Source organism: Rhyacophila brunnea, unplaced genomic scaffold (assembly GCF_057557595.1).
Source record: "Rhyacophila brunnea isolate RB1 unplaced genomic scaffold, BYU_Rbru_1.0 scaffold_2, whole genome shotgun sequence".
NCBI lineage: Eukaryota > Metazoa > Arthropoda > Insecta > Trichoptera > Rhyacophilidae > Rhyacophila > Rhyacophila brunnea.
Genome location: NW_028232859.1, coordinates 43,729,782 through 43,744,703, shown reverse-complemented (window position 1 = coordinate 43,744,703; position 14,922 = coordinate 43,729,782). Strand labels below are relative to the sequence as shown.

General features: G+C 31.3%; 1 protein-coding gene across 3 annotated transcripts in view; it reads left to right on the top strand.

The window, feature by feature from the left end:
- The window catches only part of LOC147072358 (dicarboxylate carrier UCP2-like), a 39,323-nt gene that overhangs the window by 23,207 nt on the left and 1,194 nt on the right, over positions 1 to 14,922 (top strand). For all 3 annotated transcript variants that reach the window (XM_085947676.1, XM_085947677.1, XM_085947678.1), the window contains exons 3-9: positions 927 to 1,157; positions 3,460 to 3,608; positions 9,343 to 9,452; positions 10,525 to 10,654; positions 12,600 to 12,667; positions 12,918 to 13,058; positions 13,321 to 13,462. In XM_085947676.1, the coding sequence (XP_085803802.1) occupies positions 1,035 to 1,157; positions 3,460 to 3,608; positions 9,343 to 9,452; positions 10,525 to 10,654; positions 12,600 to 12,667; positions 12,918 to 13,058; positions 13,321 to 13,462 (863 nt within the window). In that variant the 5' untranslated portion in view covers positions 927 to 1,034. The remainder of the gene's footprint in view (positions 1 to 926; positions 1,158 to 3,459; positions 3,609 to 9,342; positions 9,453 to 10,524; positions 10,655 to 12,599; positions 12,668 to 12,917; positions 13,059 to 13,320; positions 13,463 to 14,922) is intronic.

Here is a 14,922-nt window from a genome sequence, read left to right as displayed (position 1 = left end):
TTTACTATTTCCCTTTGTACCTACAATTAAGGTGCTGATGATTAAACGAGTGCTTTTGACATATATTTTAGGAGCAATTTTCACAACAACACAAATATATTTATACTTACACGAAACAGGATTCGAACAACTGTTTTGTATAAGTATAACTATTGTATTTCTTTAACTATTATATCGGTGGTTCACAATAGTTATGGATCAAGTTCATCAAAATGGATAATGAGATATTTGGACCTAAAGTTAAAACTCCTTTTGTAAAATTCAGGAATGTTTTCACTGTATATACTTACCATGTCTTGATAGTACATTGATCAGTTTAAATAAATAGTCGAAATATAAAGTATATTCAGGCTTTATTAATATTTGCAAATTAATGTTAGCAAATACCTCGTTATACTGCTGAAGGAACTGTCAAAGTGGACATGATTCACATTCAATTTGATGTCTTATCAATACTAGTATTGCCATTTATGCGACAATTGTAGAGTTACGATTGTGATATTAACACACAATATAAAAATCTGTTTTATCTAGCGACTGAAACAATTTTTTTTTATGAAAATTGGACTTGATCCATAATTATTGTGAACAACCCATATGTATAAAATGTCGTTATTATTTTCATCGCAACTACATTTAATTTTAATGTTATAAAATGACGGCATTCTTTAATCAGTAAAAATATTAATTAAGATAAAGAAACATATATATTTTTCGTGTAGTTATAAAGTATCACTTGAGAAGAGTACACATTTACAAAATGTTTTAAACAACCTGTAATAATTTATAATCGCATATTTAACTTTGAAATCGATTTTATCAGCTTCGTTTCTGGTTCCTAGTGAGCTTGTATTACTATAATGCCACCATTTCAATTTATAATTAAGTGACCATTTATGCTAATAACGTTTTTGTTTAAATTACAGGTATTTTTGTTGTTGAAATAAGTGATAAAAAGTTAGCAGAAAGCAAAGTGACTGTGATATTGTGATAAAAAAAACTTTGTGTGTTATAAAAATATATAAGAATTAAAAATGGCACCAGCTCCCCCCGTCGACAACTCGCCTCTCGGAATAAAATTGCTGACGGCCGGAGTATCAGGATGCGTGGCAGACATTCTCACATTCCCACTGGATACAGCCAAAGTTCGACTGCAGGTGAGATATTGATTCATTATTTTCATGAAAATGTAAAGACATTGTCTTAGTACCTACGTATGTATTATGCGCGCGCACTTGTAAAAATCTTTTCAGTTTTACCGTTTTCGTACTCCTGAGATTTGCAATCGTATAGGTCTAGTCCAGTGGTCGGCAAACTCATTAGTCAACAGAGCCAAATATCAACAGTACAAGATTAAGATTTCTTTTGAGAGCCAAATTTTTAAAACTTTAACTATATAGGTAGGTACATACACTGTTTTTAAACTTAATAAACTTTAATTAAAGTTTTAAGTTTTAATTTAACTATAGGTACACTGAATAAAACTTGTTATCATGCTTAATAATGATCTTATTTATTGATAAAAATTACGTTGTAAGTAAGGTATCCATAAAATTCAATCATGAAAATGACTGACAAACACTTAATGTGAACAATGGCCTTGGAAAGTTTGGTTAAGTCAGGTTTGTATATTACCTAACCTAACCTAACCTAGTGGTTCTCATGTGCGGCCACCAGAGGATTTTGGTGCGGCCACCAGCGCTTTACAGAATAATATTTCAAAAATTTATTTATAAAATTGGTTGAATACACATGACTTGTCTTAAATTTCTTTCCACGCTCAAATGACCATAATGTATTTTTGTGACAATAAAGTCAATTCAAAGAATTGGCAACGATTGCTTTATTAGTATTGTCAATTTTCCCTACTACTGTATACTGTGAAAGATCATTCAGTGTAATGCACTTCATAAAAACAAAAATATCGAAGCCAGTTGACAGATGTAAACTTAGAAGCAGCCATGCGGCTCACATTGAAAAAAAGGAGTATTGAGGAATTTCCTTTTGCACTATTTAAAAAAAATAGATATGTACTTACTAAAATGTTTAAAATTACATTATTAAATGGACTTAGTCTATAAATAAATTGATACTTACATTTTTTTAGTAAATAAAATTTAGCTTTAATTTTTTTAATCACAACAACAGTGAAATTTTGTGCGGCCACCAGACGTTTCCATAGAACTGTCAATGTCAATTGTGTGGCCACAGCTAAATTTCACGTGAGAACCACTACTCCAACCCATAGAAAATTTCGTTGGAAATTCCTGTTAGGTTTCTTCATGTCTTTCCTTCAGTTTTTCCGACCACTACAATTATTTCGTTTCATGCACATCCAACACCCCTATCTTAAAAACATCGATCACACGTAGTTATAATAATATCTCGTATCTATATTTCGCCGGCCCTCTTAATTTAATGTGCAAGGCACTAAATTTTCACAACGGGGATTCGGGGTTCGATTCCCGAGAGACTGTGATTTCTCGTTTTTTTTAATTTCTGGAGATTTGAGAATTTTCGAATTCAAGTATATTAATTCTTTTCTCGAGAATTCGAGAATGGTTTATTGATTTTTCGAGAATTATTGAGAATCTCGATAAATCAACATTATACTCAAATAACCTCTTCGAGTAGAAAATTTAAAAAAAAAAATTTACAGGAAAATTTAAAATATTTAATATAAGGGATTTCGATTCATTCATTGATATGTCGATATGAATGTTATCGTTAACAACCTCTGATTTTAATATATATGTGATTTTCTCAAGCCTGAGTATTTCTGTGATGTGTTTCACTATTGTAATAATTCGTGCTATCATGGTCTGTTGCAATGATAATATTTATATATATATCATACTTTGACAGTACACGCCTCAGTTTAAATAGCTCGGGTAGGAAGCCTAAAGTTTACAAATGCGACAGTAAATTTAACATTTGTACATTTTATTTGTTCAGTCAAGTTTCCAAGCTATTTCGGTTGTCCTGTCATTATCAAGACCTCAAAGATAAACGATTAATTTATCTTCGCATAAGTTCTTAACTCTTTTACTCGCTCTAGCAACTTTCTTCATAACTTTAACACGATGTTGTATGATTTCGTGGATTGTCGAATTTCGATGACCTCAGACTTTTAGCTTAGTGTGCCTATTTACTTAATTACATTCTAAATAAACTCCGGATACATAGATGGGTGAGGGTGAGCCTCTAATTTACGTTGATAGTTAGTCAAGGATTTTCCTAATCACAAATCAGTATTATGTAACTAGTTAACAACATTTTCGCTTTCCTAAAATTGTATCAACTCTAAAACGAAGTCTGTCCAATTGGGTATGTATGTATATGAACACAAGAAAATTAATTGCTTTTCCCCATGAAACTAAAGGGGATTGGCTAACGAAATTATACGTGCCATTAGCGGTCAACTAAATCGATGAAAATGTCCTCGTTTCTGTTACTCAGGTTCAAGGCGAAGGGGCGCCAGTGAAAATAGCTTTGACGACGCCGGGCGTCTCGGGAGCCACAGTTCTGGGAGCGCACTCAGCCCCAGTGCACAAATACAAGGGAGTCATTTCGACCGTCACCACCATTGCCAGACAAGAGGGACCAAAGTAAGTATATTTTACATTTACGGGATCTTTTTTAAAACAGAAAAACTTATTTTCATCGCTATATTTATTTAGTCATTAATTTTTGAAATCATCATATGAAACATAACAATATAACTCTTATATATATATAAAGAAAATAAATATTTTGACTTTATTATGAACACAGCACAGATAATAAATATAATTACGATAGGCTGTATTCAATACGCTACATTTTGATGCAGGTTTTTGTATGTGTGAGTGTCCTACGAAAATGAACCACGTATTATAGACATGCAATAGTATGTGTAATACACAAATATTAAATGAGCGTCAATGCGTAAACCGAGAGTAGTTGTCAGTATTCGACGTATGACGTATTCTTGACACGGGTTAAAATTTATATCGTAGTCTTCCTTACTCGAGATCGATTGCCTGCTTCTCCTTACCCGTTTGGTATTTCAGTTCTCATTATTTCTGAGTTACCTGATTACGAAGTAGGTTAATAAAGTAAGTATACAAAGTGTCTATAGATAATTACGAGATTGTCATATCAAAATTGTATATGTGATAATTTATCACAAATAGGATTTTTTTTTTGGTTTCGTCATATATTTTTCACTAAATCAACCAAAAATAGTTGTAAATTCGTCACGGAATAAGTCTTGCTGACGAAATTTTAGAAATTTTATAAACAGAATTCAATGCATGGAAAAATACCAACTTAGATCGTGTTCAACGATGTCATGCAAAGCCTTCTGTCATTGGGGGAACCAAATTGCGGTGATTGGGTGGTGTGGCCCAGGAAATGAGAGGGAGCGATCAGAATCCTAGATTATAGTAGTAGGATTTGTGTCGTGCTTTTGGGATGCTGATAGTAACATTATAGATTCTAGATTATAGATAATCTAATAACTTATTTTAGGACATAAAGTTAAGTTTACTAAACTCTACGCCTGTATGGCTTAGAAACTAGGGGCCGTATGTATGAGATTACCAAATTCTTTATAAGCTATTTAACCGATGTTCCACCATATAGCGTATATCACTGTTTGTGACGTAAGCAATATGACGTCACACGTCATTCAAAATGGCTGCTTCATCTGTAACTTTCAAATGTCATTTTAATAATGCATTCATTATATTTATAATCTAGATAGTAGGTAACTAATACAATGGCTCGTATTTCGCTTATGAAATGCAGTATTATTACACTGGTAACATCAATAGTGTTATACGGTGATTGGTATAAATGATAATATTATACAGAGATCATTACATATTATTATCTAAATCCATTTGCATTTCTGTCATTTATTCTTATTCTGTTTTGACATCTCTTAATAGAAGTGATTAAAGTGTAGTTAGTCATAATAATATGTATGTATTGCCACCAAATGGAAATGTTTACTGGCAATACTCTATCCTTTCGTACAGTAGAATTATAAAATAAATGTGATAAAATAACTGATAAATTATTTAAAGTTCATAATAATTATTCATGTATAATTATTAAATTTATATGGTACCGTTCGCACACTTTCAGACACATTTACAATTTCAAAATTTTAAATTAATGGTCGGGGAATGAAATCTTATAAGTTTGCCATTATTTGGACGCTATGACACATTATGACGTCGCTAAGCAACGAATTACATTTGCACTCATGCATACAAATGAGCAGTATATAGCCTATAAAGTATTTGTGAATCTCATGCATACGACCCTAGATTGATAAATATTCCATAATGTTAACAAGGTTCTTATCTATGTGTATGTACTATGCATCTATGCGGAAAACTATTAATATTTTTTCAATATTTTAAGGCATATTTTTTAATACGTCAGATAATATCTCGGTGGCCGATATGAGTCAAATTTCATGACAAAATGAGCAAATCCATTATAGCGAAGATCGGTTTCGTTTGAAATTGGAATTGGTTCGCGAAACGCGACTTGACTAGTAAAAGTGTCTGCGAGGTTTGCTTGTACCCACCGAGAAGTTTGTATAATATGTGACCAACTATAATAAATTATACATAATTTGAAAGCATCTCATGCATATATACACTAGAAACAACTACTAGTTAAAATCGTCTAATTATCTAAGGCGGCTGTAGTTTAATGGTAAAACATACTGGCGCGAATCCAGCGGGTACAGGATCAAGTCCCGTCGGTCGTCGTATTTTTTCTTTATGTATATTCAATATTTCAAATTATGTGTATTCAGTATATATATGTTACATTTTGAAATCTTGTGTCTTATTCATTGAATAATAAAAAAATAGTTTATTACAATAAATTAAAAGGGGATAAGTAAGTAAATTGGTAAGTAAGTATATTCATTGTTATATTATAGGGTCAATTTTTGTGACTGACGTGTGCTAACCCTAACTAGATATCTACCTATTAAGCACTACAATTTACGTATCATTGTTATCGAACATTGATATTAAACTACTATGTACATTATTTAGAATATAACTTATAGGTACCACTTGTTTTCCATTATAGAAATAAATTTACGCGATAATAAAAAAAGCACTTTCGCTGTTATCAGGTTCAAATTTACGCTTGAAGGCGCTAATTCAATTTCGGTGGCCCTCAATAACTATATTAAAATATAATAATTAAGAGAAAAACTTATAAAATAATTATGTTCTTGTTTTTTGTTCGAAAAATCATTTTTTTTAACATTTGAGACAATATTGGAATTTGTTCCGCTGATAAAAAATCTCAAAGTGATTCCGGCACCCATCTTCTAGCATCAAGAAGTTTTTATGTACAGCTAAAACAATATTTACGTCACTGTTCTGGCAGAAGACACTAATTCGAAAAAATGACATATTGAGTTAGTTATACCAAAATGTTCCTTATTTCAAACTTTACCGTCTGGAAACCTTCTTAATAAATAAACAGTCTTTATTTTAAAGTCATCCTTTTTACAATTACTTAATAAACTCACATGATAGACCATTTCAAACATTTTAACAACTTCAAAGTCAAATTACTCAAAACTAGTATTCTCCAGTTAGTGTGTTCTGCCAGAACAGAGACGTAGTAGGTGTATTATAAATAATAGATTAAATATTAATATGAAATAACAAGTACAACATTCTATATTAATTCCATGGCACACATTCGGTTTATTTTATTAATTTTTAAAACGGCGGGGGGTGGGTTTTTTTTAATAAAATCTATCTGGTGCCACTGACTATCCACGTTTACCTTTCGCATATTAGTTATAGCTTCTCTTCGCTTCAAAAGCGCAATAGCGCACTTTTCCTGGTACATTCCCCGTACCCAGACACTCCGAACTTTGAGTCTAGCAATAAACACCTAGCCTGCAGGGTGTTAATCTACGAGTTATTATGAAACGAGGTTAGTGTCCGTTTGTGTCCTCCACGATGTCTTATCTTTTAGCTCAAGATAGTTGCATAAATTTATGAGTGCCACGGATTTTCTAGTGACCACATGCCTTACGTGTCGTATATTGCCTGCCGAGAGCAGTACGGTCAAGTCATTGAGAAGGGCGCTGTTTGAATAACCAAATCATCCTGGTTACGACCATGTCATGAGGTCCTGACGAAGATGAAATAATATTCCATTTATTTAAATAATTTTTCTTTTTCAAGCGCGCGCCTGAGCGGTAATAGTGTATTATTATAAGCTAATTGTTTTCCGACTGTAAAATCTAAGCGCGAGGTAAAATATTTAAATACCTAATTATGCCATAGTAAATATCAGTGCATTTGGATGTGTATTTATAAATATTCTATAATTAATCATTTTGTCATCGTGTAATAATGTATCGAAAATGTCTGTCAAATGTTTTGATTATTTGCCAAACATAAATATTTCCAATCACTATCCCAAGATAAATGACTATTTTTTGTATCCTTTTGTAACGGCATTGAATATGAGTGGGTAGGATAAGTTATTTTAAAAAACATTTTGTGAACAAAAATAAAATTATTGTTTTGATCGCAAACATAGTTGAGTGGACTCTTTATTAGGTTCACAAATAAGCTGAAAAATATAATACCCATAAAACTGACCCACCTTAATACGTATTTATATATAATATACATATTATATATTATATTATAATATAAAATACTTTTCAATAAACAGCTAGATGCGATCAAAAACTTGAGGTAGGTAGGAATTAAGTAAAAAATGCGTAAGCGACAACTACAATAATTTTGTACACCCACGATGGCCGCGTGGGTTAAGCTCCGGTCTATAGTGTAGAGGGTCCCATGCTCGAATCCTGGGTCTGGCAAGTATACATATTGTTTTTCAATTTGTGTACGAGCTGGTATGGACCTAATAGGTTGAGCAAGCGGCTGACATCCATTTCTCGTAAAAATAAAATCTGTCAATACAAACCTCCACTCTGTGGAGGTCCATAATATGATCCGGATGATCAGGATCGGACATGGTCGGAAAAAAAGCGACCATTTAACAAAAATATTAATTTTATGAGATTAAACTATTTAGAACAATAATTTCGCGTCTATTTCAGGATGGATTTTGGTCGATCGTACCATAGGGTCTATAGGAATTAAGTAGGCAGTGAAAATATAAAAGTCGTATATGTCTAGTTGTTATATGATTCATTGAGATTTTAAAGGGGGAGGAATGGTTAAGCCATTCGTATTTTTTAAACTTACCTGATAGTCATTTATAAATTAACCACGTAAAAGGTCGCTTTACCTTGTCTTATCACTTGATTCGTATTGCATCACTCACGGTCTGCCTCAGGCGCGAGAGAAAGAGAAGATCCCCGCACTTTAAACTGATGCGTAGTTTTCTTTTCCGTCGTGCAGTAGGACCTTTGTATTGTAGGAGATTAGTTTGACAATGAATGAATGAATACCCAAAAGAGGACAAAAACTTATGATTTTCACGACGAATGGGAAGTTGAGTATTTATTTGTGATGATGAAAGACAAGGTGTTATTGTTAAATTTGTTATACCTTAGTGCCCTCAGTATGCAGGTGAAAAAAAATTATAATACAATATAGTAGAGTAAGTAGAGGTTAATATCTTCCAGTTTTGATAAGTGATACTGGATAGTAGATCATAGCCTACTTAAAGTTGGACATGACTGGTTTAGAATTTCATTGAGTTTCCCAAAAGTTTTAATTTCTTTTTGTAGAGTAGGTACGCAGTTAGAAAGTCAAAATATATTATGACTTTATCATTTTTTTTTGCTCTCCTAAAAGTTGGAAACTGTCACTTATGCCGTTTTAAATATACCTAGGTACCAGTTATATAATAGGTATAAGATCGCAACAAGATAATGAAGTAGGTAAAATGAGTATGTTTGGCAATAAATAATTCCTACACTACTGCAATCAATGCACTTTAATATACCTATTTAATAATCGCTGGATATAATCGCACAATGGTCATTATTTCTTTTAATGAAAAAAATGACACACACATCATTCGATGTTTCTGTCTTTGATATATTGGAAATTTGCATGTGTTTATTAATTAAATACATTATCACAGTCTTATTGTTACTGACTGATTATAGCTTAGTGTGTATTTGCGATTATATCTACGGTATCATTCTTACACAATTATTATCTTATTAGTTATAATATATAATATACTACGTGGGTACAGCCATTCATAATTTTTGTCATTGGATTGAAATAAACTGAGTAAAAATAACTTTGATACCTACCTGTTGCTATGGCGCGAATAATATTTTTTAATCAATATGTTTATATAATTTAGGGCTCTGTACAATGGACTGTCAGCTGGTCTGCAGCGTCAGATGTGCTTCGCGTCAGTCCGACTTGGATTGTACGACACCGTAAAAGGATTTTACATGCCATACTTCGATAGTAAGTACCTAATGTATTTTAAATACTTTAATAACTACGAAAGTAGATGATTTAAATGAAATGAAAGCGTATTTTGAAAAAAGTCGCAAATTATTTACAACTTGTATCAGTCATTAGAATATTTTGCAGTGCACAGAATAATATTTTTAGTATGTACCTATTTTAAAGTCAATCCAAGTTAAATATACATATAATATACGAAGGCAGTACTGATACAATCACGTTTGAGTTTAGGAGTTTATAATAACCGATTGACAGATTTTTATGAGAAATGGATGTCAGACACTTGCTCAACCTATTAGGTCCATACTCGGACTGATACAAAAATTGTACATAAATCTTTAGTTATACTATGTAGATAAAGATTATGGTCGAGATTTATAGTTTATTTCAAGAAATGTTGATTCTCGTTTCTCGAATTTTTTTTCCCAGAAATTTAGGGATAATCATTTTTTGAGAAATCTTCTATGAGAATCATTTTTTTATGGGGAATAGTTAAGCAAAACTTAAATTTGGTTTTGGACGAAACATTTTCTTTAAAAGGTATTCACAACAATTTCCTAGTGTAATTCCTACAATAAAAATCTCGAGAAATCCATAAACCAATGTCCAATTCTCGATAATCAAATATTCTTCATTTTGTAAATTAGTGAATCTCGAAATAAAAAAAATGAGAAATCTCAAGCTTTGCGAGTACTAAATAAATTTTGAAAAAAATTACCACACCATTGCATAAATAGATACTTACATAATATTTTTTGATAGTAGGTACTTTATGGATTATTTCTGGGGATACTTCCATCTATGATTCGCACGCCATTACAGTGCATCTATTATTTGTTAAACAAGTTTGTTTCAAATCCGGAAAGTGCATTATGTTTTTGGTAGAGTAGGGATTAACTAACACACTTATGATTAAATGCAAATAAATATGCTGACTGCGATTTCCGATCTCGCAAACGTCTGTTGTGTCAAGGTTAGTCGGTGCGCGAAAATAACTTAGGTGATGGTTATCGCTATTGCCGGCGAATAATTAAACAATAATACAGATTGCATCTTGGACTAATTTCAGGTGGACGGCGAGGTGGTGGGTATGATGTCACGGCAAGAATCGCAGCAGGAATCACAACCGGTGCTTTGGCAGTCCTTCTCGCACAACCCACAGATGTCGTCAAAGTACGCATGCAGGCACAGGCGGGAATGTAAGTTGGGAAAACTATTATGATACTCATAATAATATAATTTACTTAAGGGGGGACATGCTCGTCGAAGGTCAAAATTGAGTTTTTATTGTATATTCAAACCATGATCCTGGACACTCCTTAAACGTTGTAGATGATCTATTTATATAATTTTGAAGCCTTATTATCCTTTATAGTTATTTTAAACATTTGATGACTGCATGAAGTATTTTTGTTACATAAAATAGTATTCTTTTAAACCTCTCGCTCTAATGTTTTAGAATATAGTCATATTTCGGTACATAACTGTGCAGTGGTGTTAAGATTTTTTACATTTATTAATTTTTAAACGCATTTATAAAACCATTAGCATAATTTATTACGAGATAATTTTTGTAAAATATTCACGATAAAAAATTATATTGATAATCTCTGTGATCCCAAATTTGACAAGAATTAGGCATTTTATTATTCAAAAAATCGGCAAGATTAACACATTTGAAGATGATTCTAAAGATACTTATTATAAGCTATATCTTTGACCATTCAAGTGTGCTAAACATCTTATGAATAATGCTTGCTTTATAATAATTATTGACCTAAGAATAAGGTAGTGTTTTTTTGAAATACGCCATTTCTTTTGTCATTCCCTAGTGGTTAAGCTACAACATACGGCCGTAGCCATAAAATGACAAACTATAATTGAAGTAGGGAGTAAAATGATATTGACGCGCGTGTTTGAACATGTACCGTTTAAAAAAAAATAAAAAAAAATTCGGTAAGGTACATGTTCAAACACGCGCGTTAACATAATTTTACTCCCTACTTTAATTATAGTTTGTCATTTTATGGCTACGGCCGTATGTTGTAGCTTAACTACTAGGGAATGACAAAAGAAATGGCGTATTTCAAAAAACACTACCTTCTTCTTAGGTCAATAATTATTATAAAGCAATCATTATTCATAAGATTTTTATCACACTTGAATGGTCAAAGACATAGCTTATAATAAATATCTTTAGAATCATCTTCAAATGTGTTAATCTTGCCGATTTTTTGAATAATAAAATGCCTAATTCTTGTCAAATTTGGGATCACAGAGATTATCAAAATAATTTTTTATCGTGAATATTTTACAAAAATTATCTCGTAATAAATTATGCTAATGGTTTTATAAATGCGTTTAAAAATTAATAAATGTAAAAAATCTTAACACCACTGCACAGTTATGTACCGAAATATGACTATATTCTAAAACATTAGAGCGAGAGGTTTAAAAGAATACTATTTTATGTAACAAAAATACTTCATGCAGTCCTCAAATGTTTAAAATAACTATAAAGGATAATAAGGCTTTAAAATTATATAAATAGATTATCTACAACGTTTAAGGAGTGTCCAGGATCATGGTTTGAAAATACAATAAAAACTCAATTTTGACCTTTGACGAGCATGTCCCCCCTTAACATTATTATAATTGCCGCTAAGATAAAGGCCGCATTGAAATTTTAACATATTAAATATTCATTCTTTTTGGTGGATACAATTAAAACATTATATTTGTATCTTAATTTTTTATTTGTTCGAATTTTTAACTAAGTAATTCATTTTTCCTTAGTGGCATATTAAAATCTTTGCAAGGTCCGTTAGTGATCACGCCGATTTTTTTAAAAATATTAAACATAATTTTGTGATAAACATTTATTTTCACTGATTAATGTATTAAAATATTAATATTATCCGGGCTCAATTTCTGTTGGGTAAAATATATTTAATAGATATGTTATGTTATTATTATAAAAGTCTATACATTGAAACACTCGCTTTTAAGATAAGCTCTGTTGATAATATTATGCTGTCATACGATATTCAAATTAATAATTTTGCTAATTAAAAAATTTTGTTCGTTCATTGAAAGAAATATCCTTGAAATTTTGAAATGAATATTTTTATTTTCTTATTTCAGATATAAATCAACAATTCAAGCATATCGAAATATAGGATCAAATGAAGGAATGAAAGGATTGTGGAGAGGTAAGCTTATGATATCGTTATTGTTTTACTTAAATTATATTTTTAAATTAAGAATAGAACATTCTTTATTGAATATAAAATATAATATGGAACAGCCTCAAAACATTAGGTTTTGTTTGCAAAGTCGAATCCGGTTCAAGTTTTTCACGTATTGTCTTGAATAATATTATGTATAAACCTAATGCCATTCCAAAGTATGCCTATTATAATGTTATCTAATTGAATTTACAATTATTTTGATTATTTTCAGGAACTTTACCAAATATAAGCCGTAATGCCATTATAAACGTAGCTGAAATAGTGTGTTATGATATTGTTAAGGATGCCATACTTAGAAGGGAAATTATGAACGATTCAATTCCGTGCCATTTCACATCAGCTGTTATTGCAGGTAATAATACAATTAATCCACATTATCAAAAGACATAGATCGGGACTCTAATAAATCAAATATTTACCTGATGTTTTGGAATATAAAATGAGAGATGCATTTGAATTAATTATTTTATTTTTCGTACCTACACATTGCACACACTCACACGCACTTATTCTATCTCTCTCTCTCTCTCACACACACATACACACATAATTGATGACATACAATGAGGCTTGATTAGGTTTTTAATTAATTTGGAATGTTTCTTGTGTAATAGGTTTCTGTGCAACTATCGTCGCTTCTCCAGTTGACGTAGTAAAGACAAGATATATGAATTCGAGTAAAGGACAGTACAAAGGAGCGATAGACTGTGCAATGAGAATGGGAATGCAGGAAGGACCGGCTGCATTTTATAAAGGGTAAACACAGTTTTTTAAATCAAGGATTTTAGGAAAATATATAAGAGATAATTCTTATTTACATCCAGATAAAAATTGTATCTAAAAATAAAAGCTTTTAAAATAGACTGAACCTCTAGATCAATGATTCTCAGTTGCGATCCTGCGAATTGCGTCAGGAGCTCCGCGACAATTCACAAAAACATGCGAAAAAAGTACATCTAAAACCACTTTGGCTATAGAGAAAAAATATTTACCGTAACCTACTTTTAAGGAATCGTTTTGGTACAATATTATTGCAGTAGGTAGCGGGAGATTTACTTGTAAGAGAAAATTTTGAAGCAGTAAAGAATGAAGAAATTCAGTTTTTGGTAACGACGTTCGCCGCCTACTACGCACTGTTCATTTTGCATTTATTAACGCATTTAAAACTCGCACGTTAACGTTAAAGTTTTAGCACTGCATAGATTTTTTCTATACTATTTATAAGGGATTATAATTTAAAGGAATTTAAATTTATATTGGCTTTTGCTCAATAATTTTGGACGAATAATAATATGTCAAAATAGCTGATGTATCAAAATTTTTACCTGTGGAGCTATACACTATACTTCCTATGCACCCTATAAATAAATATATAGGTACGAAAAATAATATAAATTGATTTGTTGAAAATTGAAAGATTGTATTAATTAGTTACCTGGACTTTAATATGTGACAGCTCGAGATTTTGCAAAATGTCTCAAGGGTTCCATCCACCACTTAAAAAAAGTTGGAAATCACTGGTCTAGATAAATATTCTGTAATCAATATATAATTCAAATTTATTATTAACGTGGTAAGTATGTATTTCATTTATGGAGATAGAATGGGGGTTATCTGGTTGGCGTTGATGATTTGATCTCATTTTTAAATATATTCCACAGAATTTTCGTTCAATTTTTTAGACACACAAGATTGTGGCCACATTTAAGAATACTTATAATTTAAAAGTTACTTTTAAGAATGGAGGATCACTGCACGCAAAAAAAACTAATATCATATAATAAAATTCACGCACTTTAGAGTTAGACGTACTACAACAGATTAAATATGTCGATAATCCACGGTTTTAAAATTTGTTAAAGTTCCCTAAGCCTTATATTTATATTTAAAACCTTCTTAATAATACAGTTATCGCGTGATTCCCCATGATTTATTATTTATTAGCTCTGGGTTAGATGATAATATATAATATTATCTTGTCTCTATGGTATCCATAGGACGAAACTGATTAGGACTCAAATGAAATAGTTCAAAACTTAAATTCATATTCCAACATGTAGGAAGTAGGAACCCTTGGTCGATAGTATTAATATTACATACCTATAAACTTATCTGAAGAATGGGATCGGGGAGCCATTGTCGAAAACTACCCAATTAAGACTCGTAACTGGACAAAATCTGACATTCGAATGACATTTTAAAAATGGCGTCTTATG